At 44.4% G+C, this 25,102-nt stretch overlaps 5 protein-coding genes across 9 annotated transcripts; 1 reads left to right on the forward strand and 4 right to left on the reverse strand.

Annotated features, from left to right (window-relative positions):
• Nucleotides 1-5,517: 5,517 nt before the first annotated feature.
• Nucleotides 5,518-7,959, reverse strand: LOC131282064 (integrin-linked protein kinase). Its single transcript, XM_058311456.1, has 5 exons — nt 7,829-7,959; nt 7,239-7,404; nt 6,990-7,174; nt 6,383-6,911; nt 5,518-6,322 (listed from the first exon to the last, which is right to left on the reverse strand). The coding sequence occupies exons 1-5, from the start codon at nt 7,915-7,917 to the stop codon at nt 5,945-5,947; spliced, it is 1,347 nt and encodes a 448-aa protein (XP_058167439.1). The 5' UTR covers nt 7,918-7,959; the 3' UTR covers nt 5,518-5,944.
• A 577-nt stretch (nt 7,960-8,536) lies between these two features.
• Nucleotides 8,537-15,549, forward strand: LOC131285545 (muscle M-line assembly protein unc-89). 5 transcript variants are annotated; one of them, XM_058314406.1, is made up of 10 exons: nt 8,542-8,615; nt 8,842-8,956; nt 9,392-9,553; nt 9,754-9,926; nt 11,082-11,411; nt 11,877-12,127; nt 12,202-12,415; nt 13,389-13,736; nt 14,802-14,957; nt 15,035-15,549. In XM_058314406.1, exons 1-10 carry the CDS (start codon nt 8,542-8,544, stop codon nt 15,237-15,239), a joined length of 2,028 nt encoding a protein of 675 aa, XP_058170389.1. In that variant the 3' UTR covers nt 15,240-15,549. The 5 variants fall into 5 exon arrangements, with proteins under 5 accessions (XP_058170396.1, XP_058170402.1, XP_058170389.1 ...); XM_058314413.1 differs by lacking the exon at nt 11,082-11,411 and having other exon boundaries at nt 8,537-8,615; nt 9,447-9,553; XM_058314427.1 differs by lacking the exon at nt 11,082-11,411 and having other exon boundaries at nt 8,606-8,615; nt 9,452-9,553.
• A 1,488-nt stretch (nt 15,550-17,037) lies between these two features.
• Nucleotides 17,038-17,689, reverse strand: LOC131292335 (multifunctional methyltransferase subunit TRM112-like protein). Its single transcript, XM_058320803.1, has 3 exons — nt 17,553-17,689; nt 17,375-17,476; nt 17,038-17,313 (listed from the first exon to the last, which is right to left on the reverse strand). The coding sequence occupies exons 1-3, from the start codon at nt 17,628-17,630 to the stop codon at nt 17,125-17,127; spliced, it is 369 nt and encodes a 122-aa protein (XP_058176786.1). The 5' UTR covers nt 17,631-17,689; the 3' UTR covers nt 17,038-17,124.
• A 465-nt stretch (nt 17,690-18,154) lies between these two features.
• LOC131294959 (uncharacterized oxidoreductase YjmC) lies at nt 18,155-19,465 on the reverse strand. The gene is made up of 4 exons (XM_058323013.1): nt 19,093-19,465; nt 18,804-19,018; nt 18,376-18,732; nt 18,155-18,313 (listed from the first exon to the last, which is right to left on the reverse strand). Exons 1-4 carry the CDS (start codon nt 19,451-19,453, stop codon nt 18,155-18,157), a joined length of 1,092 nt encoding a protein of 363 aa, XP_058178996.1. The 5' UTR covers nt 19,454-19,465.
• An 852-nt stretch (nt 19,466-20,317) lies between these two features.
• Nucleotides 20,318-23,086, reverse strand: LOC131294720 (dnaJ homolog subfamily B member 5). The gene is made up of 5 exons (XM_058322765.1): nt 23,043-23,086; nt 22,832-22,956; nt 22,640-22,763; nt 22,003-22,580; nt 20,318-20,463 (listed from the first exon to the last, which is right to left on the reverse strand). The coding sequence occupies exons 1-5, from the start codon at nt 23,084-23,086 to the stop codon at nt 20,318-20,320; spliced, it is 1,017 nt and encodes a 338-aa protein (XP_058178748.1).
• Between the last annotated feature and the right edge of the window lie 2,016 nt (nt 23,087-25,102).

A 25,102-nucleotide genomic window follows, 5' to 3' on the forward strand; every position in this document is an offset into this window, starting at 1 on the left:
GGGAGGGACGAACGGAACCCCCACCCCCCCCGGGGTTGGTGGAGCGAATTCCGCGAATGTGTATCGCCCCCGGGGTGAGCATAAAATAAAATCCTGGAAAAACGATTTCGGAGCCCGACTTCGGAGGCCGAAGGCGTAGGGGGCATCTTGGGGGTGGTGTCTTGGGTGTTTTTTTTTCGCGATCTCTGCCTGCCAGCTTGCGTAACGCCTCAGGTCGGTGGTGCTTAAAGTCCAACGCGGGGTGATGCTGATAAAAGCGTGTACGCGCGTTACGACCGCAAAACAGAGGGCTTTCTTCTTAATCTTCTCGCGATCTGCTGGATGCTGGGGAGATCACTCCGCAGGAGTGGAAGGAGAGCGAGAGGGAGGAAAAGCAGATAAACGAGAATGACGACGATGACAAAACGACCCGTTGGGATGATGGGGCCAAAACTAGGAATGGGCACGGAATGGAACAACATAAACGCCGATGCTTACAAATGGGTACGCAAACAGACGGAGGAGAGGAGAAAAAGAAAGCAACAAAAACATAACGCATTCGATGCGAGCATTAAAAAAAAGGCCCAGGGAAGAACATGCTCATGTTTGGTGCGATAGAAAGAGATTGGGAAAAATAGGGAACGACAGAACAAGAGGGAAACAACAACAACAACAGCATCAACAGCAAACACAACGGAGGGACCTGGTACACCCTGTGCAGCCCCCTCCCGGAGAGGTCACTGACCAGGTTGGTGCGTGTGTGTGTGTTTGAGAATGATTTGGTTTTTCTCCTCCACCGAATGGTTTGGTTGTGTGTTGTTTTGGTGTGTTTTGTTGTTGTTATGCTTCCTCGATGGAAAAAGTGCATCCTTTTTTTTGCGTGCAATTAAGCTTCAACTTCTCTTGTGCAGAGAATGTCAGAATTCGGTTGGCAAAAACGGTAAGGTCATTTATGATGTGATTTTAATTCGTCATCGTACTTCTCAAATGGCTAATAAAAAATTTGCTTTCCACGCACGAATTGCTTAAACTATTTGAAAATAGGCCACTTTTATGCCTATCACGACGAACATCTTGTTCCCTTGTTTTTCATATCCCTCCCGAGCGTGAAGAATATCGTTGAACCTGCAAATGGTCTTGTCATGCCAAATATCTAAGCTTACATTTTTTCTAGCTTAAGGTTCTCTGTGACGGAACTGTTTTTCTACCTTTTCCTTCACCCATTTGCAGAACGATCATTCCAATGATCAGCCTCCCGAAAGACGTCAATTTTACCGAGTCGAAGCCAAATTTCGCCATTAATTTCCTCCCCCCGTCATCATGCCCCCACCCCAAGGCGTTCCGCTAGTTTCGAACCCGAGGGGGCAGAAAAAGCTCGCAAACATTGTTACATAATCATTTTCATCTTTCGCATAAATAGAATCAACAAACGAGCTCCGTTGCCTGCTTCGTTCGATTGTTGTAGACTACTTTGTTTTCCTCCTTTGTTGCCAATAATGAAAAGAGCTTTTCATAAAAGGGTTGAACGTGTAGAAAATCGTTCTTGGATGATCTTTACTTCCTTTCCGTTCGGTCTTTTACCCGCTCCCCACCACCACCAAAAGGCAATTCTTCAGCTTTCGTTCAAATTATTCTCCTTCATTGACCGGCGGCACGCGCAAGGAAAATGGGAGAAGGAATTTTCCAAGATATTAATCACTTAATTTTATTTATTCCCTCTCCATCGCTTGCGCTATCTTTTTTCCCCCTTTTTTTCTTCTCCATTTGATACACTTATTCGGTGTTAATTATCGTGAGATGATCGTTTAAAAACGGTGGCTCTTTAATGTTCCTCGTAACATGCCCTATTTGTAGAGCTTTTCCGTAAACAAGCTTAGTCATATAAAATTAGACACGGTAAGGTACGCGCTGCGTATGCTGATAAGAATGCACATATCAAATTGCGTGCGAAACTCGTGGGAAAACCGACCGTCGGCCATTGACCCCGCGCAATCGCACCAACCACCCCCCAGCACCCTTTCTGTTAAGAACGTCTTAGAACGTTGCGTTCCGTCCTATGCGTGAGTACACGCGAACGCGAAGGTTTAGGTGCGGGGTGTACGGGGACGTGGCTGGGGTAAGGTGCCAAAGGTGGCGTAGGGCTGTATAACGATCGCCTTCTTCTGCTCCGTGTGCCCGTGCGTAATGAGGCTTAACGCGCCGAGGGTGAATGAACTGCGTGTTCTTCGAAGACGTCGTCGTCGTCGTCGTCGTCGTCGTCGCTGTCCTCCTTCTTTCCACCCGCGTCTGTGCTCTTGGTGCTTTCTTTCTGAACCTCTTTCTTTCGGGGGGGCCTGTGTTATCTTCGTTACCCCTTTGGGGGATTGTTCTGCTTTTTGCCTCCCTTTCTTTTGGGTCGTTTTTTGGCGGACGAGGTTTTTCGCCGTTTTCCCCCCGGGCGCCGTTCTGCGGCCCTTTGCGCTTCGTTTCGATACGTGCTGTTTCCCGCTTTTTGTTCGTTTTGTTTTGTTTTGCTCGATCTTTCTTTATTTATTGTTCTCCACCGTTTAATCGCTTCTTTGCACCTTTCTCCACGCGCTGCAGGCGAGTTTGGTTGTGGAGTGTTTTTTTTCTCGATCACGATCACCCGTTTGGGGGAAGAGTGTGCAGAAGGCGGGTGTATTTAAAATTTGAAAAAGGGCATTTTCGACATCTTGATAACGCACTCGTTGGTCGATCTTCGGAAATCGAGAACGCGATTAAGCAATGACACGGAGTGGGTGGAGAATGATGGAGGGATTGGAGTATTTGATGTGTTGAAGATCAAGACACTGAATTGTTTTTATTTTCATTTTGCCTACACACAAAGCAAAGCAGAAAAAGAAAAACAGCCCCGGTAAAGCGGTAAAGAGAACACGGTGACGACGACAAAATGAGGCGCAGAATGAGGGCACCAGCAGCAAACGACGCTTAAGTGGTGGATAAGGTGTCTTTAATTATGCAATGCTGATTCTATTATGGGGTGAATTTATGTTTATCTCCTGCTAGCCTCTTTTTCGTTTTCTTTGGCACGATTCAAAGCACGTAAATAAACGGTATATTAGTGTGCTGGGTGTGTAAATGTTTTTCGTCCTGTAGTTGAGCCACCGTCAAGTTTTAACTATTTGTCTACTATTTAACGATAAGCCTCCGAATTTTTGCATTATATATTTGCATCAGAGGGTGGAAAACGACGCAATATCAACAAAATATAATTCTTTTGAAAGAATTTAAGAAAGAGTAAAAGTAAATTTAGCACCTCTCGTACCAAAAATGAAAATGTCCCAGTTTTAGTATACGCTTACCATCATTTTTGAGATCATCCAGACTCGACAGCGACGACTCGGTGGTGGTGTGCACACACATCGGAGACGGAACCGTGTCCTCCGGTGAACCGAGGCTGCATGTTGAGGACACTTCGCCGATTCGCACGATGCCGGAGCTGCTGCACTCGCCGGCAGTAGGCCCAACACCCGAGTTAAAGGCGCCTCCACCGGAACCGGTTACATGCGGCGTCGTTGTCGACGAAGCAACTGGCGAGCTGCGGCGGTGGGCGAGAGGACAGGCATAGGGCAATTAGTGCGGTGTGCTAATTTGGACCTGAAAGGAATGGCCGGAAAAGTTCACCGGCCAACAAAGCCTACAACCGCCGAGTGTCAAAAGTGAGAACAGAACGGAGGTCCCTGTTTCGCCGATCCTTTTTCCTGCTGCATCGAAGTAAACCTGTCGTGCTCTTGGACTTTTTCTCTCCAAGAGCATTTTCTTCGCCGTCTCTCTTTTCCTTCCGCTTTTTCACGCCTTCCTTTCCCTATCCCATGCCTTTTCTCCCTCTAACACACACTCTCGCACCCCACTCGCTCTCGGGCGGCTGGGAACAGAAACAAAGAAATCGTTGACCTATTTTCCGCTGATCAAAACCAGTGCAAACGGGAAATGACTTTTAACTCGTGGAAAATGGGGTCAGCAGTGGCGTGCAGGCGTGGGGTGGTGCACCAGCCCGGGGGCAGCTAAAATTATCAGCCAACGTACTTCCGTACCTTTCCGAGCTGTTTGAGTTGCTGGAGTATGGCGAAGGCTCCATGTAGATCGACCCGGCGCGAACGTGCGGCTGCGGCGTTAGTAGAATCCAAAATCAACCCTTAGAACGATCGTGACACCCGGCACAGCTCTCACATTTTCACACACTATCGAACCGCTGGTCACGGGATGCACTTCCGGGTCTCGCGGGTCAGAGTTGCTCCCACGCGAGGCTTTACTGGCCAACGTGGACGCCTACGAAACTTTACTACACTATTATCTAATCACATCGAAATCTGGAATCATACACCGTGCCAGGGAAGTTCACTGGCATCTCTCCCGCAACGCTTCGGTGATTCAGAGAAGCCTTACGAATGCAAGTTACTTGCAGTAAGCTCCGGGTGCAACAGAACACGACAGTTCGCGAGCATCGCCTCTGCTCGGCCAGGACTGCTTACTGAGCTGGCCATCACTTGACATCCTTTTCCGCGACGCCACAGCACCGCGAAACACACACACTAACGTAGCACCAAGAGTCCCCCCCTTTCCCCACTACACACACACATACTCACGTAGAGGTGCGTGCGAAAAAGGCTTACCGGCGAGCTAAAGACCCAGACTGCACCTTCTGCACGCGAGCGCCCCGTGTGAACTGTGAACTTGTTGTGCTATGCTATTCCCTTTCCGCATCGAAGTGAACATAGCGTGCATCCTAGCAGGCCGGGTACGAATTTCCCGTTCTCCTATGCTTTACGTGGTGCATCTCACCAGCCGGCTGGCCCGGTCCAGGCGATTGGGCTGCTTCACCTCTTTCGCCCAGCGAGGCCCAAAAGGAAGTGCATCGAAATGGCACGATGCTCGATCTCAATCTCTCTCTGCACACCAACATGCAACCCCCCAATCCCCGTGTGCGTGTTTTGTTTTGCTTCCATTCGTACACCGACAGCAGATGTTCGTCCTTATTTGATGTCTCTCCACCTCAGTGCTCTATCTCGTAACATTGTATCCTGGTTGGATCGGTTGCTCCTTCAGCATATAAGGCTCGCTCACGAGGGCATGCAGTGAAAGCGGTGAGAAATCGACGCGAAAATGAAACGGAAACAGAACACGACAGAGAAGGAAGGATCAACAGCGCGGCGTGAGTTGACTGCAGTTCGGTGCACCTAGCAGGAAGTGCACAGCGAATGTTACTGCAGGTCATGGACACACTGCCTTACTTTGCACACACACACACACATTGGTGCCTGTATTGGGATAGAAGAGAGCGAGAAAAGTAGAGATAGAGTGAGATGAGAAAGAAAATTGGGACTATTTGGGAAAGAAAAATACAATCACAATTATTTTGGACTTACATGAAGACCCGCACTGTGAAAATAGAAATAAAATAAAAATATTTCGGACTCCAAGCATTTAAAAACAACCCAAACCGAAAGTTCGTTAATAAGATTGATTGTATTATTCGAATACATAAACTATGCTAAATAACTACAACAGACAGTTACGGTTTTAGTTTGAGAGGTTTAACGCGTCGACAAAAAGGTAGGATTTAAAATAAACAGGACATTATGGTTTGAAAATATTTTGCTAGTTTCAACGAACACTTTGTTGCAAATAAGTGATTATCGGTTTTGTCAATTGTTTAATGTAATACTTTTCCACGGAGTCTACCACTAGTTTCGTATATAAAAAAAGATAATTAACATTGAAAACGAAACGACACAAACAGTTAAAAAACACAAATTGATCGATGGATACCAGTGGGTTTAGTACTTAAGTGTTGGTCGCATATTGCATGCACGGAAAGTGGTCAGTATAGAAATAAATAATTTTCGGAAGCTGGTTCTGCGTTCGCTTCCGGTAAGGCACTGCTCAGAAATCCGCATACAACGACAGATAAGGCACCATTATTGGCAATCGAGAAGGCATTGTACTAGCGTTTCATCTTGTCCAAGATCGGGATGATCATATCGAACGTCGGACGTTTTCCAGGATCTTCGTTCATGCAAATTTTGATAAGCTTCGATAGATGAGGCGACGTGCCCGGCGGGATCGTGACCCGAAGACCCTCCAGTGCAATACGCATGCCCGCCTCCATCGGTGTGAGGTCGGCGAACGGGACCTCGCGCGTTGCCAGCTCCCAGATGCAAATGGCGAAGCTCCACATGTCGCAGGCTTCCCAGTTGCGATCGCTTCGCTTCTTCAGCAACGTCTCCGGGCTCATCCATGCAGGTTGATACACTCGTCCACGCTCCTGGAAGGAGAACTTAGCGTCTGCCATGTTGATGCGGGCCGTCAAATCGTCGTCAATCTGCAAATGGTAAGAAGTTATTACTAATCGCAGCGAAGGAAAAGTCGCATTCTAGCTCACCATCACGTGGAAACTGCTCAAGTGATACTCCGGGATAATCCGTTCCAGTGAGTGTAAGTACGCCATACCGCGGGCAATGTCCAGTGCGAAGCGAACGGCCTGGGCCGTATCGACCACAATTCCCGCCGTCCCGTGCAGTAGATCGTACAGTGAACCTCGTGGCATATATTGGCTGATGACGATTAGATTCGAAGGAGCATTGCATGCACCCAGCACGGGTAGAATGTTCGGATGGGAAAAGATGCGTAGTTTCGGAAACTCTTCGTTAAAATCACGTGCCACACGCGCGGTACACTCGCGAATGTTCAGTATCTTCGCGATGATTTCGTTGTTCTGCCAACGGCCTCGCCAGGTTTCGCCACCGGGTGTTATTGCTACCTTGTTGTGCAGCGTCAGCTCCTGGATGTTGATACCTTTGAAGCGTGACAGGGTGGCATCACGCGAACGTGTCTTCATTCCGGACCAGCTCTGATCCTTGAAGCTGATCTTCTTAAGCTCCTGTCCACTTTCCACCGCAAGATTGTGTAAGCTGTCGGATGAAATGAAATTGAAAAAGAATTAGATTCGCATATTCATGCTGAATAAGGCTACTTTTTTTGATCGTTACCGCGTTGCTAGTACCGCCTTAGCCTTATCCAGCGGCGTATCTCCATCCTTGTTGGCCAACGAAATCAAGGCACCATTATTGACCAGTTCCTCGGCGATGGCCTGATATCCCCAAAAGCACGCATAATGCAACGGCGTGTTTCCATGTTCGTTCGCTGCATTTACATCCGAGCGGTGACGAACGAGCTAAGGATACAATTACACCAGGTAACTTTTCAACTACTTATTAACGTTATTTAGTTTCGCTCACCATCTGCACGATGTCCACATGTCCGTGGGCAGCCGCCAAATGCAGCGGTATATCGTCTCCCATGTTCGTAGCGTTGACACGTGCACCACGATGCAGCAACATTTCAACCAGCTTCGTGTGCCCTTCTTTGGCACACCAATGCAACGGACTGAAGCCATGATCATCACTGGAAAAAAATGGAAAAGTTGGTCAGTTTGGAGCTAACGAATTAAAGATAGAAATAGATTTTTTTTATTTCATTTTTTGGTGGTTTAAATCGATCGATGCACTTTTGAGGTGTGTACATTCATTTCCCTGGATGAACATAAACAGTTTGTGCAGCAGATGTTCATTTCATTCATACATCCAATGTAAACATTGCATGACGTCACGTTCGGTGCAGCATCGGAACAGTAGTTATTTAACATGTGTTTTTAATTCCATGTTTTTGGCCTTGTTTTTGCACAATACACCGCTCAAACTTCGACCAGTTCAAGTTGAAATGAGATTTTGTATCGATTTTCTTCTTCTGGGAATTTCTTCCGTTTATGGTCGTGCAAACGAATGACAGCTGGTCCAAGTATGGGGTCTTTTCTTTTCTCGATGCTTACCCAAGATTCATATCATGTTCCGTGTCGTCCAGCCACAGGCGAACCTGGATGGAGTTTCCCTCTCGGCACCAGTGGAATATATCCTCCATCGTTTGCGGTCGTTGAATCAGGAAAACCTTGGTTCAAAAGGGTACGCGATATCGTTGGGCGATCCACTCCCACACAACAGTGCTTAGCTGAGGGCAGTCTTATTTTCCGATATATTCTACTGAGAACTGCACAAACCCACTGAACTACAACGTTGTTTCAATCTTTGCACTGCCCGAAAGGATTAGGAAGTTTTAAATGAAAGCAAATTTTGTTTTATTGGCACATAATTTACGATTTAAATCTCACTTGTGTGGAGAAACCTATCGCGCGATCGTTTTATTTTTGACAAATGACTCAAGTGTAGAATGAACACCGTTTTTCAAAGACGTAGAGTTCATTCTTGGAATTCATTCGCAAGGGATTTTGCAATAATTTTCGAAAACACTCGCTTGGATGACAAATGCGTAATGTAAATGAAGAAAGTATTTTTTTTTACAAAGTTGTTTTTATTACAAAGACCTTTCATTTAAGGGGCTAATCGTGGAAATCGGTTGAAAGAATAAAAAATTATTAACAAATTTGCAAATTTTTGCTCTCCAGACATGACGTCATCGATGGAAACTGTCAAAACAACAGCCTTCGTCGGGATTCCTCAAAAAGCCTTCACGTCATTCGTGAAAAAGATGTCGGAGCAAGTAGAACTGGCGGGTTTACCTCCCGGGTGGGATTGCAAATATGATTCCAGAACGGGACGCTAGTAAGTATATTTAGTGTTTTTTGAGGAATGCGCATGTGACTTGAACGAAATATCTAACGTGCTTGGGTGGGCAAACGTTTTCGGGACGTAAATATGAGGGCAAAAGTCGTGAAAATTCCGTATCCTTTAATCCTTGTGCGTGAGCGTGTGCGTGTGTGTTAGTGTGTGGGGCGTATTGCATAACCTAGCGCGTATATCCTTGCCTTATCTGTGCCATTTCCGCCAGCTTCTACGTGAATCTCTTCACCAAAACAACGCAATGGGAAGATCCACGCGCCAGGATTCGCCAGTTGCAAACTGGAGCACCCACGCACCTGTCCAACGACAGCATTGCCATGCAGGTGAGTGGAGAATGTGTGTCACATCGCTCAACAATCCTTGACGAAGCCGAAGTAATGCTCGAGGCGTAGAAGGACACTTGTTTGTGTGTTCCACCCCTCGTGCTCAAGTGCACCGGGCGCGGTGTGTCGTTTGGTTAATGAGGCAAACGGCCTGAACACTTGTTTGTTGTAGATATCATGTTACAACTTTCATCGTCCTTCTTTCCAGTCGGTTTATCCTTCTTCTCTATGTAATCGATCCTTGAACTTATTCTAAGCCTTTCTCTCTGTTTCTTTCTACCGCTATGTTCGATACCTGTGTATGTGCAAACCTGTGTACCCGTATCTTCATGTAAAAATTGTAAACCCACAACCTCTTATCATCGCTCGGAAATGGGAAAATTGGTCAAACCACTCGTATTGGCGGTGTTGCAAAAACAAACTGTTGTCGTGTAGCCTGTGCATGGTTCTCCCTATCATGTCTACCCTACAAGTAACTCGTTCTATCCAGCCCAGGCCGCTTTCCAGAATCCACCCTCCGGTGTACCTAGCCTTAATGCTAGCCCCAACCTAGCCCAAAGATTGCAACAACAACACCAGCAGCAGCAACAACAGATCGTAAGTACTGTGCGTTTCCATACATCCTTTCACATCCTTTCGAGCAACCCCTCTTGCCGCTACCAATATACCAACGTACACTTTAAAAATAATCCAACGCACACTTTGTCCCATCGTCTACCCACCGCGCGGTCGGCGGATGTGGGTTTTAGCGGGTTAATTAAATTAACTCTTACCCTGTGTATTTGATTTCCGCGCAGGAAATGGCTCCGATAGTGCGATCCAGCCCCCGGATGGGACTCGGGCGTCAGGGCATGGTGGAAACGACGTTCTCAACGAACGTGCCCGCAGCGGAGACGGATCTGACGGTGGCTAAAATAAACTCCATGTTTCCCACCGTCCCGGAAGTTCACATCCGGATGCTGCTGAAAAAGTGAGTATCCTTCCTCGGGCGAATGATAGGCGTTTTCTGTTGATACACACATCGCTTAATGAAAGACTCAACTGGCCTTGGCAAACTATTTTAGGGCGCCGTATTCCAAACAAGGTCAAAGGATTGCAAAATTACGATCCAGGTTTTATTGTTTGTTTTTGTTGGACTAATTTATGATACAAAAACATTAGGATATGTTATTCTGGCTTTAGTAAACAAATATTTTCTTACTTAATGTATTAACAAACACATTTGCTTAACGCTTCATTCAATGAAACACGTACTCACGCTTTACTTGTGATGTAAAACGAAGAAATGCACACCACACTTATGCAAGTGTGCCGTAGGCAAAGTACAATTTTCTCAACACTCTATTTCATGTTCGCAATGCGCTGTCGTATCTCCTTTTCTTTTTTGTTTGCCTACTGTTGACACAAACATAAAAATCTATGCCACCTTTGATAACGAAAAGGTTACATACTTCAGCGCTATCAACTTTGACTCCTGGGGGGGCTAAAAAACAACATGGGCCGTGTTTTGATCTGCTGTATGATGCTTTGCTGCTTCGCGCAGATGACACCGCTTGTTTGGCTTCTCTTTATCCTTTTCATCTGCGTCCCATGGTCGGTATCCTCAATGCCTATGGCAAGCTTCTTGTGTGTCGCAATTTGCTATCCTCACTTCCATGGAATGACCGGAGGAAACACGTGGACGGTCGATAGGAGGTAAAAATAGATACTTTCCGTTACCGACGTGAGACTTGGTGACAGAAGAATCTTTCATCCGTTGGAAAAAGTGAAAGATTGAATACTTTTGACCCAGTAAAGGAAGGTCCTTGCATCTAAATTCAATGGATGTTTTATTAGACTAAAAACATTGAACGCACTCCGCACTTCTTATGGCGCAATAACGGCACCTGTTAGTGTTTGTAGTCGAACTTTTTCCTGTTTTTTGTTTGACCCAATGTCATCGTTTGACCACACGAAAAACGGTTCGTTTTAATTTGCACGCTCTCTAACTCTTCTTCTATCGTTGGAATCGTTTTCTATCCTTTAACGTCCGTTCGCAACAACCCTTCCTTCGTGTGCCGGCTTCGTGTTTCTATGTTTTTCGAAAACAAAAAAAAAATACCAAACCATCACTCGGACTGACCAGGTACTACAATCGGGAAGCGGTCGTAATTAGTGCGCTTCAGGTTGAGAAGCATCCCCTGACGACGCCCGGGCCGTACTCAACACCACCGCTCGGTCACCGACCGTTCCACAACACGGCCATGGGTGTGGTGTCCGCCTTCCAAATGACGCCGGTCCTCAGTGGACGCAGCGAAATGTCCAGCTCACGCACAGGCAGCCCGGTACCACGACCGGCCAGTGGAGCCAGCGGAAGCTACTACGGAGGCTACGGGTCGCCCCGGAACGGGCCGATGGATGGGACCGGTTATCGCAGCTCGCCGAAGCCACACTCCTCGCCGAAGATGAAGCTGAGGTTTCGAAGCTTTAAAATCACGCTAGATGTTTTTCCCCCCGTTTCACTGTTTGTTTTGTGTTTTAGGTAGTTTTTAGAGAATCTTTGTGTTGGCTTCGAATTAAAGCACTTTTAAATGTTATGCTTTCTAGAGGATTATATTTCTGTTTCGCTCATGCTAATGTGTTGCGTTTTGAATTATTATGTTCCATATACATACGTTGTTCTAATGGTTGCATTTACTTTCCTTACTGAGGAAGCAACACATTTTCTTTGTTTTGCAAAATTTTCAGCGGCTCCAAATTCCGTTCCTAGGTGCATGAAACATTTTTTTTGAATAGAAACAATTGTTACACATTTATTTCTTCCATTTACAACCCCACGTTTCCAGTAGAACCCGGAAGAATGTATCGTCCCAGGATACATCTTCCGGGATACATCTTGTTAATGCGCCCAATATTCTAATCTTCTCTCGTACGCTTCCAGGTACATGAAGAGCATTTTCCCGAAGGCGGAGGAAACACTCATCCTGGATGTGCTGGCCAATGCGGACAACAACGTACAGTCCGCTTCGCAGGCGCTGCTGAAGATGGGCTACGACAAACGCGAGCAGCCCGTTCCACAGCGCAATGCATCTCGTAAGGGTACAGGCGGATCGCAGGGTGCCGACGATGGCATACCGGAGGAACCGAAAACACCAACCCCGAAGTTGAAGTCTCCGGAGGAGAAGAAGAAAAGTAATTTGCTGCGGTTGGCTTTAACAAAGGAAGTGTTTGATTAACCTTACCTTTCCTTGTCCACACATTTTTAGTTAAAACTCGCCTGCAGGTGAAGTACAAGGACACACCGGAGAAAGTGATCATGATGGCGCTGGAGAGCGTCGACTATTCGGAGGAACGGGCCAAGAAGATACTGAACATCGTCATCCAAGAGGATCGGGACAAGAAAAAGAGCGTCAAGATCGAGGCCCCGCACAAGTCGGACGAGGACAAGGAGAACGCCCGTACGGGAAGTGCCGGGCCGAGGTAGGTTGAGATAGAAAAAACGACAAACGCAATCTTTCTCTCGAAGGCCATGCAAGGAACCCCCAAGGAAGCATAGAGAATCGTTTTAATTGTTTGTAGCTGTGACCGGAAGTAGCGATAATCGCTGATGCTATCAAGTAGACTCCTCTAACTTCCCTTTGAAGATTCAACCCCATCAGGACGCAGTGGAAAACCCCATCTAGGGTGTGTGTGTGTCTGTGTGAATGTTTGCGTGCGTCACCATAGCGCTGTAAACAGCTATCTCTATCCTAGCTCCTCTTTGCCCCGCTTCCAAGGCACTTGCGTACTCTTGTATCGTGCTGTATTATCGTTTATCGTTTGCCTAATCGATAGATTTTCATGTACATGACGTCGATGTGAGCCGTTCCTCCCTTTGCCATGCCCATCTGCATTTGCATGAATCTCATGTGCTTTCATGCGACGCGGTAGTGTCCCATGCTACCCATGTTTCTTGGAAATTGGAGCAAAAATTGGTTTCCTCACGAAGGTGGAAAATATTGTTTTAATAATAGCGGAACAGCAGGAAACAAAAAAATCAAATGTTACATAGTTAATCATACATCCGGCTATTGGATTCGATGCCAAACAAGATATTCTCTTTATCTATTTCTCTTTCTCTATCTTTCTCTCTTCATTCTCGTTCTCGTATTTTCCTTTTCTTTTCATTCATCTTGAAAACAATTGGCATACGAACAAAAAAATGTGCCTTTGAAAAATGAAAACCATCAACAACAAATCTTGATCTCTCGTTGTCTCGGTGGAACACGTTTGCATTTAATTTCTAATTTGGTTTTTCTGATCTTTTAATTTACTTTCTTCGTGGTAATCCACCACGGATTCTTGGTTCCCTTATGTGTGATGGCCGCACTTTCACACAAAATGGCTTTACACCATGCCGTGTTTGTCGTGTGTGTGCGTGTGTGTTTGTATGTTCGGTATTTGCGGTACTTAGTCGAAGCAATAGCACCACATCATCACAACCCCGCACGCCACTGGTAAAGCGTGCGCCGACCGGTGCCCTGGCCGAAGATGGTATCACTTCCCCACCGGTGACAACGTCCGGCGGCATCCAGTCGCCATCCGGTGCAGCTGCTACAGTGGTCGATGGGAAGACCACCGAGCCGGAATTCAGCAGCAGCAGCAGTGGCAACGAGAGCAGCCTCGCTGTGGGCGATTCGTCCCCCGAGTCGCCGCCGGAGCGACAACACCACGATGCGGCGTTCCGGGCGTGCGGTCGCGCCCCAAACGTGACCGGCGCCAAGCAGAGCTTCCGTCCGAAAGCCAAAACCGATCACGCAAAGTATGACCACTTTCTTCTTTCGATTGTGTGTGGGTTTCGAACGCACGATGTTTGTGTTTTGTTCTCCTTTTCTCTTGTCTTTTAACTAATTCCACCCAAAAGTTTTTCTCTCCGATCAACCGCTGTGTGACCTTTCTATGTGTGTATTAACGTTGCTATATGGTTGTTTAGTTTGTTGTTGATTGTTTCCTGATCCGATGGCGGCGGCCGACCTATTCCCGTGGGGGAGAGGATGTTGATTGATTGATGTTAACCAATTACTTACACACGTTGCCCCTTCTTTTTATTATACCTGCTATCCATCCTAATTGATTGGAATTACTTTTTTTTAAATCAAACTTTTAACAACAGTTCATTTCATTTCACATTCCAATCACATCAATCGATGGGGCCTAAAATCACCAGGGGATAACGTCCCTTATCGCAGGTCCCCCTCCTTTTGGTCGATAAGCCAAGTAATCACTAACTCCCTTTTATCACAACTGTCCATCTTAACCACTCACAATGCATGTGTTTCTCTAGGTGTTAACGTCGCCTTGCCCTGTGTCTGAGCACTGGCTATTTATTTTGATTATTTTGAGTGAGTCAATGTGTAGTGTGAGAAAAATACCTTTTTTTTTGTAAGAGCACTATTAATTAATAATCACATCAATTTATCGTTGAGATTTTTTTGCACAGTTCACGTCACCGCATCCAGTTTACGTCGAAAGGGACGGACCCTATTTGCTCTCTAGTAGAACACGGTTCCTGCTTGCATTGTGTGTATGAACTTCTTTGCCACGCAGGCCTATAGATCGGTTGCATGGAAAGGACATTCACCAGGGTTGTAGTAAGGAATGCTTGCATAATGTTGTACTAACTTTCGCAGAGGAATCATAATTCATCCAATGCTCGTTTGATTCCGTCCGTACTACCGTGCCGCCTCATGTACCATTCCATGCTTCATCACATGTCTCTCTCTCTCTTCTCTCTCCCTCTATCTCTCTCTCTCTCTATATTTGATTTTACTTTCGCTATCCTTGCATTACATTTTTTGGTGTTCGTCCCATGCGGTGTAATGTTTAGGTATTCTATTTTTAGAAGTTCCTCCTCGGAAGACGAATCCTGCGAGCAGGCGGCGGCAGCCAAAATGGACGGAAAGTCGTCCCAGCTAGCGACCCGCATTCCGACGAAGGGTCCTAACGTAAAGCTCTTCAAAGGACCGAACGACGATTTGCTTCTGTGAGTGCATGCACCGAGGGAAGCACAGGTTACACGTGTTAAATAACACATGCTGTTTTCCACTCAAATTTTTGCAGTGCCGACTATGTCACATGGAACGGTGCGAATCCGGATCTGGCGAAGGGTAGCCAGAAGGTATCCGGAGGTCCCGACCGCTCCATTCGCATCGAGCGCGCGTACCAGGCGCACGGACCGAATGGCGATCTTTGCAAGGGTCCGGTCGGATCGCTCGCGAAGGGCAGCATGTACGGCCAGATGATGAAGGATGTAAAGTGTAACTAGTCGTCAGAATCGTAAGATGTCCTCGCGAGTACATCCATACGTTTTGTGTGTGTATCTGTGTGTGTGACTAAGTGAAACCGGTGCCAGCGAGGATATCTTTGCGTAAAATTGATATTCCCCCTTAAAATCCATCCAAATTTCGTGATGTTTTCGAAGATTGTAGGACGTGACGATGAAGTCTATACGTGTGTTTATGAAAAAATTAGGGATTGTGCCATCTAAATTAAAATCCTTTTTGTCTGAAATTGCGATTGCCAATGTATTAACCTGAATCTCGTTTGATGATTTTAGTTCAATTCATCACGTGCCATTTTGGTTTTGTTTATGTGACTAATCAAGTTTTTATCTACATCACAATGATATTGATTTCTCAGTAAAGTTTTATAAAAATTCACACTACTTTGAAATGGTTTTCTATACAATAATTCGTTATTACTGCTATGACCTACGATCTGATATTAGGAGAGAGTTTGCCGTACAAACGTTGTTTAAAAACACGACATTCGCATGACACTATGTTTCTGTCAATGATAAATGATACAAAATGCAACACATTCAATCTCGAGACGGAACGTGGATGCTGCCAGTCAGCGGACACATCAAACAATAGTTTTCTAAGAAAAAGGCTTCACATTCCCTCCCGCACGTGCTGTAATGAAAACTTAAATTCAATTACACTACACATCTAAATACATATAATATAGCTATATAGCCAAACTGGAGCCAAAAAAAACCGGTCTACACTACCGTAGTTGCACTATAAAGAAGGAGACAAGAAATTACTCGCACTTGTTATTGCAAAGTATAATCTATCGATGCTGGTAGCGTTACAATATTTTTCTAGCAGTTTAACACAAACAGAACATAAGATAAGACAACAGAGCCGTGCAAAATCAAACAGTAAAATAGTTAAATCATATGTATCTGGTTGAAAGTCGTTCTATAGTTGATAGATGTTCGTACTCAATTTTTCAACTCCTTCATCAAAACTATTCCACAGATGGACAATCGAGTCGTTGTCCAAGCGTAAAAGCAGTTACAGTCACCCGCATCTTTCACTTTCGTACGGTCCTGCGGTAGTACGTTACTTGTGCCTACAATTGCCTATCATATTTATGACACACTAAAAACACAAAAGATAAATTAGCATCCACAGTCCAGGTGTCACGTGTAGGCATGGCAAGTGTAGGCATGGCGTTCAAAAGATGTAAAGGTATTTATCGTTGAAAACATTTGTAACAGGTTCAAATACTTATGAATAGTGATGCGTTCGCTAGCCTTGCAGGCGTGATTATTATGGGGTTGCCCTTTTTGTACTAACCTTAGCCCGGCGGAGCATCATTGGAGCTAGATTTCGAATGTTTTATACCAAAGAATCGGTACAAAGACATTCTGTAGCACTTACGTTTACATCGAGAGCATCTTCATTTTGCTATTAGGACTACGGAATAGTGGTGGTGGATAGGTTCGCAACATTTAAGTTCGATCTATATTTTGATACATATGCAGTCTTATAGCGAGCAGATGATTACGAGATGCAGTAAAGAATACCTTTCCTTTTCATATGCCAACATATAAAAATAATACGGTCGAAGTTTGAAAAACAAGATGTACCTTACGATGAAGCAACTGCAAATCATACGTCCTTTTCAATGCATTCCGCATGACCATGATTGATAAAATGATAAAAACTGTTCAATTTACTCTTCTTCCCGTGTTTGATGTGTATATTCTGTAGAAATCGTGAAGACCCACATGACCCCAGGGTTTGGATATACTTAACGGTGAACAATAAACTAACACTTTACGACCATCTCGAGTATTACTATTTTTCCTTTGATTTTTACATTTATTCTTAAACACAACATACAGCGCGGGAACCACCTTAAACTTCGTTCTCGTTTAGCAGCATATTTGGAATTCCGTTGATGATCGGAAAAACTCGCCCAGTCTCCGGACATTCGAGGCTACCTTCAATGACATCAACCTCGAGCAGTACGTGGTGTAGCTTTTGCAAGGTTTCGGCATCGTTCTGGATGTCTGCCGGCATGGTCTGAGGGATTTCGGAACCAATCTGGAAAGGATAATCACTATCATGATCTATGCTTTGCAAAAACCCTTTGGGGATATCTTACATTGGTCGCTGCAGCACATATAGCATTCCATTCCAATCGGGGCAACATTCGGGTGATGAATTCCGAATTAAAATCCGTGTGTACGACTTTTGTCTCCACAATCTGCAAGTGGATAACAGGCTTGTTGTCTTAAGTGTCGTGTGTTGTTTGCTATCGGTTCTATTTCCTTAAAACTTACGCTCAGCTTCAATGGATAACCCACTTGAACACCGCGAATACACTTTGAAGTGAGGAAATTGTACGTTAATAGTTTCATTTTGTAGCTTTTAGAAGAGTGCCGGAATGAAGAAAATGTGCATCTATTGAAAACTGACAAACATGCGATCGAGGAATGTTTGTAAACATTTGTAGACAGAACGAAACTGACAGCAGGGTTGCCAGAAAGATAGAAACATTTAACGTATTTTTATAAAATAATAACTAAAAATAAGTTAATAATTTTTAATTTTTTTTATAACTTGAACAAAAGGTATTTTAAATACACACAACTTCGTTCAACAAATATTCCTTGTTTTGGTAAAAGAGTAAATGAATCTATGCCCGGGCCTCATTTCCCCATATTTTCGCTATTAATTATATTAAATGTGATATCTTTTGAAATCGGCATGGATCGGTTATTCTTGTTTACTTTATTTTAGAATTGCTTTTGTAGAACGATTTGATTATTTCTATCTAAAATGCATTGAATGAAGGGCAACGTGAACCAAAAATCGGCCGTATAACAAAATTGATATGTTTGGAGAGAAAAGGTGGTCTCGACAGATATAAATGCCACGTGGTTTAGACAACCACGATCGGTTTCACTCCCAGGCGTTCGGAAAGCTCGGTACAAGTCTTGATTTGGTTTACATGGTAAGCGAGACCGCCCTCACTGTCGACCATTTTCATATGGTTGCGCTCCGGATCACCAGCGACTAGGACGGGATGGCTCGGATCAGTCTGTAACGGAGGGGTCAGATTAGGGAAAATACCTAACACGTATGAACACAGCACGGACTCACCATCGGCATATTGCGAAGGATGCCATTCATATCGGACAGCCGGTCCTCGAAGCCTGGCGCAAAACAGCCAGGATTGATGGCAACAAAGCACTGGCCCAAGTCGGCCTCCGAGTCGGCACCGGCATGCGTCCACTTGCGAATTTTCGTTGCATAGTTTGCACCGGCCAGCACGCCGCAGAACATCTCCACCATGGCGCCGAGTCCGTAGCCCTTGTATCCGGATGTGAGTTCGGTGCCACCAAGAGGCATCAGGCAGGCGGTATCGAAAGCAACGCTGGCATCCGTGGTAGGATGACCGTCCGGACCTTGAGCCCAGCCGACTGGAATCGGTTCGTTCTTGCGACGTTGCATCTCAATCTGTTAAACCATTGGAAAAGTTAACTTTAATTTAATCAGTTTCGATTGTTGTACGGAATGTTTGTTCATACCTTTCCCACAGCCACTGCAGTAGTGGCCATATCCAACACGAAACCATCACCATCCTTTCCTGGAGCCCCGACCGAAATCGGGTTGGTGCCGAGGGCGGCCTCCTTGCTTCTAGTTGGGCTCGCCAGTGGAGAGGTATTCGTCATCGACATTCCAATGCAACCAGCATTCATGGCACGCATAGTGTACCATCCAGCAATACCATAATGATTTGAACCTACCATGATAGATAAATAAATTTAATAAAAGTTAATTGTCCCTTACGGACACGATTGAATTCGATATACTTACGCTTCGCGCAAACCCATCCCACACCGACTTCCTTCGCTTTCTTGATCGCCAGATCCATGCAGAAGTTTCCGACTACCGCCCCAAGCCCATTGTTACCGTCGACCCAGGCAGTGGCGGGTGTCTCCTTGAGGATCGTTGGTTCCGCTGCACCATCGCACGCGTTTTTGGCCAGATCATTGATGTACATCTCCAGCCGGTTCATACCGTGACTGAAGTGACCACGATAATCGGCCTCCGTCAGAAGATCCGCCTGCTGCTTAGCGTGGGCCAATGGGGTCTTGGCTTTGACTAGACAGTCTACCATGAAGCGTCTGGCTTCTTCCACTGCAACCAGACCTTGCTTGGCCGCTGTGGAACTCATCGTACGTTGTTGTGTGTGGTAGAGGGAACCTTAAAGAAAAAGGTGATATGTTTCTTAGCATTTTAACTTGTTTCTGGGAAAGATTTTTCTTCGTCGTGCTATCTGATACAGTTTTAAAGGTCTCAAAGTCTCGCCAAATCAATTACTTCAACATTTCGGACTCCTCAAAAATCGAAATTCTTCACGATTGTTACCAACCGCTTCAAACCGATAAGAATGAACAGTGCAATAACCTTTTTTTAGGTGTCTTGGGTATTTGTTTGGGCCATTGGCGGATTTATGTCCCTGTTTGGTTATCTCCTGAAAAGGTGGAGTCATGCTTCGCTTGTCTCTTCGTCGTCTACAGAGACATATTTTAGTAACGATGTCGGTAAAATAATAGCAAGATTTTTCGAATGCACTTCCAATGCTCAGAAGCACTTCTGTTATCAGCTGTTTCGATATCTCCTGATTCGCCGTTGACACACATTTGTTTGCGCGCGATTAAAGTGGCGGTCCACAAACATGAAATGCTCACACGTGTTCTGGGCGTCGACGACAGCTTATTATCACTTCTGAAAATGTTGGTTTTGGCTTAGTGAAAGGGTATTTCGTATATTTCCAAAACCGGTCGTTGACCTTGCGATCACTTTTCCTCCAGCTTGCCGTTAGACCCAGCGATGTATGAATTCTTGGATTCCACTTATTTCTTCAATAACTAACAAATCAAACAAATAGCAGCATCCGGTTACCCGCATTAACTTACCAACGTTTGCTGATCTCCGATGGCGATTGTTCTCTTCAAGGGCACGTTCCAATGGCCGGACTACGATGTTACTCGACTGACGACCACCGTGAATCTGCGCCAAGAGCACGCATCGCGCCCTAGCCATCGTTTGCGTCGTTATCGTTGCCGCGCCTTCGTACATGGATGTGGAAGTTCGGACACCCGATGCTCTTGGTGTAGGTACCAGAGCCAGCCGTACGCTTTTGGCGGTTCCGCGCAAGAAGCTCACGATGGACGCGCTCATCTTAGGGCCACAAAGGGTCCAATGAATGTGAATGTATTACGCTTCCGAAAAAAAAGAGTATGATGAGCAACGCGTAGAGAGTACTGGAAAAGAGAGAAGCGAATTCTTCAAGGGCTAAGGGGTTTTATGATCACGAAGGAAACTGGTTAATACTTCAAGGTTACCCTGACGAGGGAACCGTCTTCAGGAATGGGAAGAAAATTCAAGGCGTTAAAGTAATACCAAAAATATTAAAACAACGAGATATGCGCTTCATCAATATGTATTTTAAAGAAACTGAATAAACTTATACCGTACAAGCGAAAATTAAAATTATTCGAAAAGAAGCAAATTCTTTATAGTTCAGATTTGATACATTCAAATTATTGTAATAATATAATTAAAAAAATAGTAAAAATGTCGAAAGTGTTGTTTTGATTCCGTTGCCTTACAAATTTCCTCAAAGGTTAGTAATAAAGTACATTCGGGAAATATTCCCTGCGTAAACGAATACAACGTTAGGTAAAAAATCCATTATAGAGCATTGATAGAGAATCTCATGGGCGGATTGTTTTGTTTTGAATTCGATTCCTGCCCATATGCAGATGCAACAGTGCCAATACACAATTGCATCGTTCACAACGACATCCGTCGCTTCCCATAGTAACCACCACTGCCGAAGATGCAATTGCACATTGCACACACGGTGAATGCATTCGTTTACTCCAATTCCCCTCCCCTGTGTCTGCACATCAAACGAACGAGTTTCTACACTAATGAAAGGCCTGTCGTCGTCCACTAATGACACCAGCGATAACAAGCTTTACGTAATGGTTGCTGCCACCTCCTTCCACTAACCTTCCTAGTATGCGTGGCGCCACAGCCGCGATATATGATTTTTGTTGGCACGCCACGAGGCCACACCGGACAGAAAGACACGACCGAGCGTATCTTCCGCTGGGAACCGACTGGTTTACGAACGCCAGACACGACCTGAACTTGCTCTGGCTGTCACCGCAAGGTTATCCGAATAAGTTTTTAGTAGCTTACTAAATATAACTTTTATATCGCTCGTTCTGCATCCGATACAAGCGCTTGGGTGTATGTGATGTGGATGCTTTCTCAAAACAACGCGATTCGCTTTCACCACACCCGTGATGGTTTGTTGATTGTTCTAGCCTGGCGCATGAACCGTTGAATCCACTACTTGGTCGAACTATGAATGAAATTTTACTACGTCTACTAGTGCGCCGGCGCCGCACAGTGTGTGTCTAATGGCAAAAGAACAGTTGGTACGCTACCAAGTAACAGTACTGAATTACTGAACACTCGCATTTATCTTTCTATGCTGAAGAATAGGTTTTCGGTGACTTTCGGAAGTGGAGCAATTACATGTGAAGATTTTATAACATGGGTTGCATTTGGTCTAATAAACTACCTAACTCATTTCGAAGGTGCTCGGGTATACAGGTTGGGAAAATGACTGGCAAAGAAAAATCAAGAAAAAGAAAATCAATCGGTGATGGCACTAATAGTGTTTCATTACTTTTTCACACTTACCCTGAATTTGAACGACCATATTTCCGCGACGGTTGGTGTTGGGGATTGGCATGCCTTGACCTTTAATCAGCACAGCATTATACTGCTGGCCGGGCACTAAGGTGTTGTCCGCTATCGGTTTCATGATTATGACCAACGTTTTTCCGTCAATGGTTTGAATAGGTAACGGGCCGCCAAGAAGTGCCAGTTTCAACGAAACTGACCGTGAGATAATTAAATCATGGCCAGATGTACGAAAAGTGAAATGCGGCAGCTGGAAGACCACGAACAAGCTGTCTCTAGCCGTGTCGTCCACGATGTCACCCACGCCGGTCTTTATCAGATGGGTCCCGTGAAGCGTACCCGGTGGGATATTCACCTCAGTACACCAATCCTTAACGCACGAGATGATGGAACCGTTCTGAACGATGTTTCGGTTGTAGTGGACTATTTTTTTCGTACCATAGAACAGTTCTTCCAGCGTCACCATCACGGTATGCAAAACGTGAGGTGGCTCATAGTTGTTCATTGTCTCAATTGGTTCAGTTTTGGGAATGATTGTCTTTGATAAAAGCGACTCTTTGTTCGCAAGAAAGTTCCTGTAAAACATAAATATAAAGTTGGTGTCGAATTTGTACATTGTACAGCGAATACTCACGAGTAAATCTTCATGCAGTCCCCGGAGAAAGTGTAAGCCGATGTTTGCCATCCTGACAGACAAACACCGGTTTGCAAACCATGCATACCATACAAGTCGAAAATGTAACGCAACGTGGAGTCAGCTGCAAATAACATAGAGATATGATCAGAAATGGTTGGTTTATGCAACACGCTGATCTGGCAAACTTACACAGCACCTCGTACGCTTCGTTCAGCGCCTGCCAGTATTCGGATTGCGACAGCGTTTTGATCGGCAGCTCGTTTGGATCATAGCTGCCTTGCTCCGGATGACACTTTTTTGATAAGAAGTCATAACTGCAACGAAACGTGGATAATGGCTCGATGTTTGACTTCATACATGTTTCATTTCCCACAAAATCTTAGGTTCGCCATATACTTACGCATTGTGTACCTCGGATGGAATCGCTTGTCGCTCAATGCCCATGATAGCATACAAATTTATATCCTTTGAATCTAGTTCTTGGCGAATGGAATCCATTTTCACTTTATAAATTTTCACTGTTACAAAACAGGAAACACAAATATGTTAACTGTGTTTACTTCGATTGCCGATCACAACACGCAATAAACTAATGTTCTCCGCAAGTAAAGGCACACTTCGTGGTTAGGTGCTATAATGTTTTCTTGGAAAACGGTTAGAGACGAAATTTTTATGGTTCACAGTGGGTAGGATCGTTCAAGATCGAGGAGAAATTTGTATGTTTCTAGAAACATTTGAAAAATAACAAGGCCGTTTAAATCAGTTGTCAAAAATTTATTTATTGAACTTGTCAATTAACTAGATTTTGATTGAATATTTGTTGTTAAGATTCTGTTAACCCCCATACCCTACACATTTTGGAATTTTGGTTGATTTGAACTTGTTTCATGTTTTATCAGTGGTGGTATTGTTTGTCTGTTCGTAACTTGCGTTTGTGGATTTCACATTATATTCCTTTTTTCTGCTTCATTTTCCAGCATTATGTTTCACTGAAAAGATCGTACCAAAGATCTCTGATTTTCATTCAGTATTTCCTTTCCTGCTAACAAATTCAACAAACCTCTTAAGACGATCCACTTTCCGTTCGTTTGCTTGACTACAGTTTGTGAGACGTTAAAAAGTAAACAGTAAAATGAACCATATTTTTCACGACATTCCTTTCAGGCGTTCGTATCGCAATTATCCTAAGGAGACGTACGGGTACCACCGGGAAGGTTGAACGTTGAGTGTTTAGCATGTATCACATAGAAAAATGTTTTTATTTATGTCTCTGAATTGGAATGCCTGTTCTTCTAATGAATCTGGATGTTCCTTTGTTCGATACCCTTTTGCACACAACATTACACTATCAATTTACAAAGATTTAAAATTTGTTTTATAAATGTAGCATTATCGGATACGGTTTCCGTTTTGTTGGTTTAAATTTGTTTTATAGTATTGATCGTAAATTCATCGTTTAGACAAATGTTGGCCATCAGTTTCCTTCGTTTCCGTTGTCTACGCTAATGTTTTTAATGTTTTAAATTTTTGTTAATGTATTTTTTTGTTTCTTTTTAGGTATTCGTATATGCTCATTGATCGTACTCAAACAGTGGGGTTTTTTCGGGTTCAGCATTTTGATTTTTATCCCCGTTTTTCACCGTTTGTGTGTATCTATAAAATAGCTAATACCTTTTACCTATGTAAGAATGCTACAGATCACTTCCTTTTCAGAATTCTAAATAACTCTTTCACTCGACCGAAACCTTTACAACACTAGATGCATCCATTCCGTATCATTTCTTGTTCATACCTAGCTTCTTTCGTCTTCGAATGAGATTCCTTAACGCTCAGTACAGGTAAACTTCTGTCGGCCAAATTTACTCCAAATATGGTTTTTTGGTTGTGTGTTGAAATTTTTTCATCGATATTGAAACGTGTTAAAATCAGTTTATGTAGACAAACCAGTCTCGATAATGTTGTAGATTTTGTTTGCCCACACCTGAACAAACCACTGAACGGAAGAACGTTCCAATGAACGGAAGTGAACGGTTTTTTTTGTGGAAAAAATGGAACTTTCTGTCAAGAAGATGGAATACTCTACTCAGTGTATAAAACACTACTCAACTAAACTTAATTGTCCTACCAACTAAAACTATGCCTGCACCACTTTGATTTGATTTTACTTTATTTTTGTAGACGTAAGTTGACTTGTCGTTAAGGCACCATTTAGTTTTTCATTTGTCGTGAATTCGGTTGGGTGTTTGAAATTGGTTTTTCCTGCTCATGCCCAGCTACTTTTTTTTGCTTTATTCTTATGTCGTGTTTAGCTTCTCACCATCGAGGCTCAGCCGAGATGCAGGAATTATTAATTAAAACCGTTTCCTTGCGTTTTCCTTCCATGTGTCATACATCCTTTGCACCACCGATCATCGAAGACATTTAAATAACCTATCGACAAAGGGGGGCGTTTGAGTGGAC

Source organism: Anopheles ziemanni, chromosome 2, assembly GCF_943734765.1.
Source record: "Anopheles ziemanni chromosome 2, idAnoZiCoDA_A2_x.2, whole genome shotgun sequence".
Classification (NCBI taxonomy): Eukaryota; Metazoa; Arthropoda; class Insecta; order Diptera; family Culicidae; genus Anopheles; species Anopheles ziemanni.

Coding starts and splice junctions, on each gene's coding strand:
- LOC131294959 (XM_058323013.1), bottom strand. CDS start 19,453: ATGAGTTCCACAGCGGCCAAGCAAGGTCTGGTTGCAGTGGAAGAAGCC. Junction 18,733..18,803: donor CTGCAGTGGCTGTGGGAAAG/GTATGAACAAAC, acceptor ATGGTTTAACAG/ATTGAGATGCAACGTCGCAA. Junction 18,314..18,375: donor TCCTTCGCAATATGCCGATG/GTGAGTCCGTGC, acceptor CCTCCGTTACAG/ACTGATCCGAGCCATCCCGT.
- LOC131292335 (XM_058320803.1), bottom strand. CDS start 17,630: ATGAAACTATTAACGTACAATTTCCTCACTTCAAAGTGTATTCGCGGT. Junction 17,477..17,552: donor GTTATCCATTGAAGCTGAGC/GTAAGTTTTAAG, acceptor ATCCACTTGCAG/ATTGTGGAGACAAAAGTCGT. Junction 17,314..17,374: donor TATGTGCTGCAGCGACCAAT/GTAAGATATCCC, acceptor TATCCTTTCCAG/ATTGGTTCCGAAATCCCTCA.
- LOC131294720 (XM_058322765.1), bottom strand. CDS start 23,086: ATGGGCATTGAGCGACAAGCGATTCCATCCGAGGTACACAATGC. Junction 22,764..22,831: donor CGAAGCGTACGAGGTGCTGT/GTAAGTTTGCCA, acceptor TGTTATTTGCAG/CTGACTCCACGTTGCGTTAC. Junction 22,581..22,639: donor GACTGCATGAAGATTTACTC/GTGAGTATTCGC, acceptor TATGTTTTACAG/GAACTTTCTTGCGAACAAAG.
- LOC131282064 (XM_058311456.1), bottom strand. CDS start 7,917: ATGGAGGATATATTCCACTGGTGCCGAGAGGGAAACTCCATCCAGGTT. Junction 7,175..7,238: donor ATGTGGACATCGTGCAGATG/GTGAGCGAAACT, acceptor TTGTATCCTTAG/CTCGTTCGTCACCGCTCGGA. Junction 6,323..6,382: donor TGAGCAGTTTCCACGTGATG/GTGAGCTAGAAT, acceptor TACCATTTGCAG/ATTGACGACGATTTGACGGC.
- LOC131285545 (XM_058314406.1), top strand. CDS start 8,542: ATGTCGGAGCAAGTAGAACTGGCGGGTTTACCTCCCGGGTGGGATTGC. Junction 11,412..11,876: donor TCGCCGAAGATGAAGCTGAG/GTTTCGAAGCTT, acceptor GTACGCTTCCAG/GTACATGAAGAGCATTTTCC. Junction 12,128..12,201: donor TCCGGAGGAGAAGAAGAAAA/GTAATTTGCTGC, acceptor ACACATTTTTAG/TTAAAACTCGCCTGCAGGTG.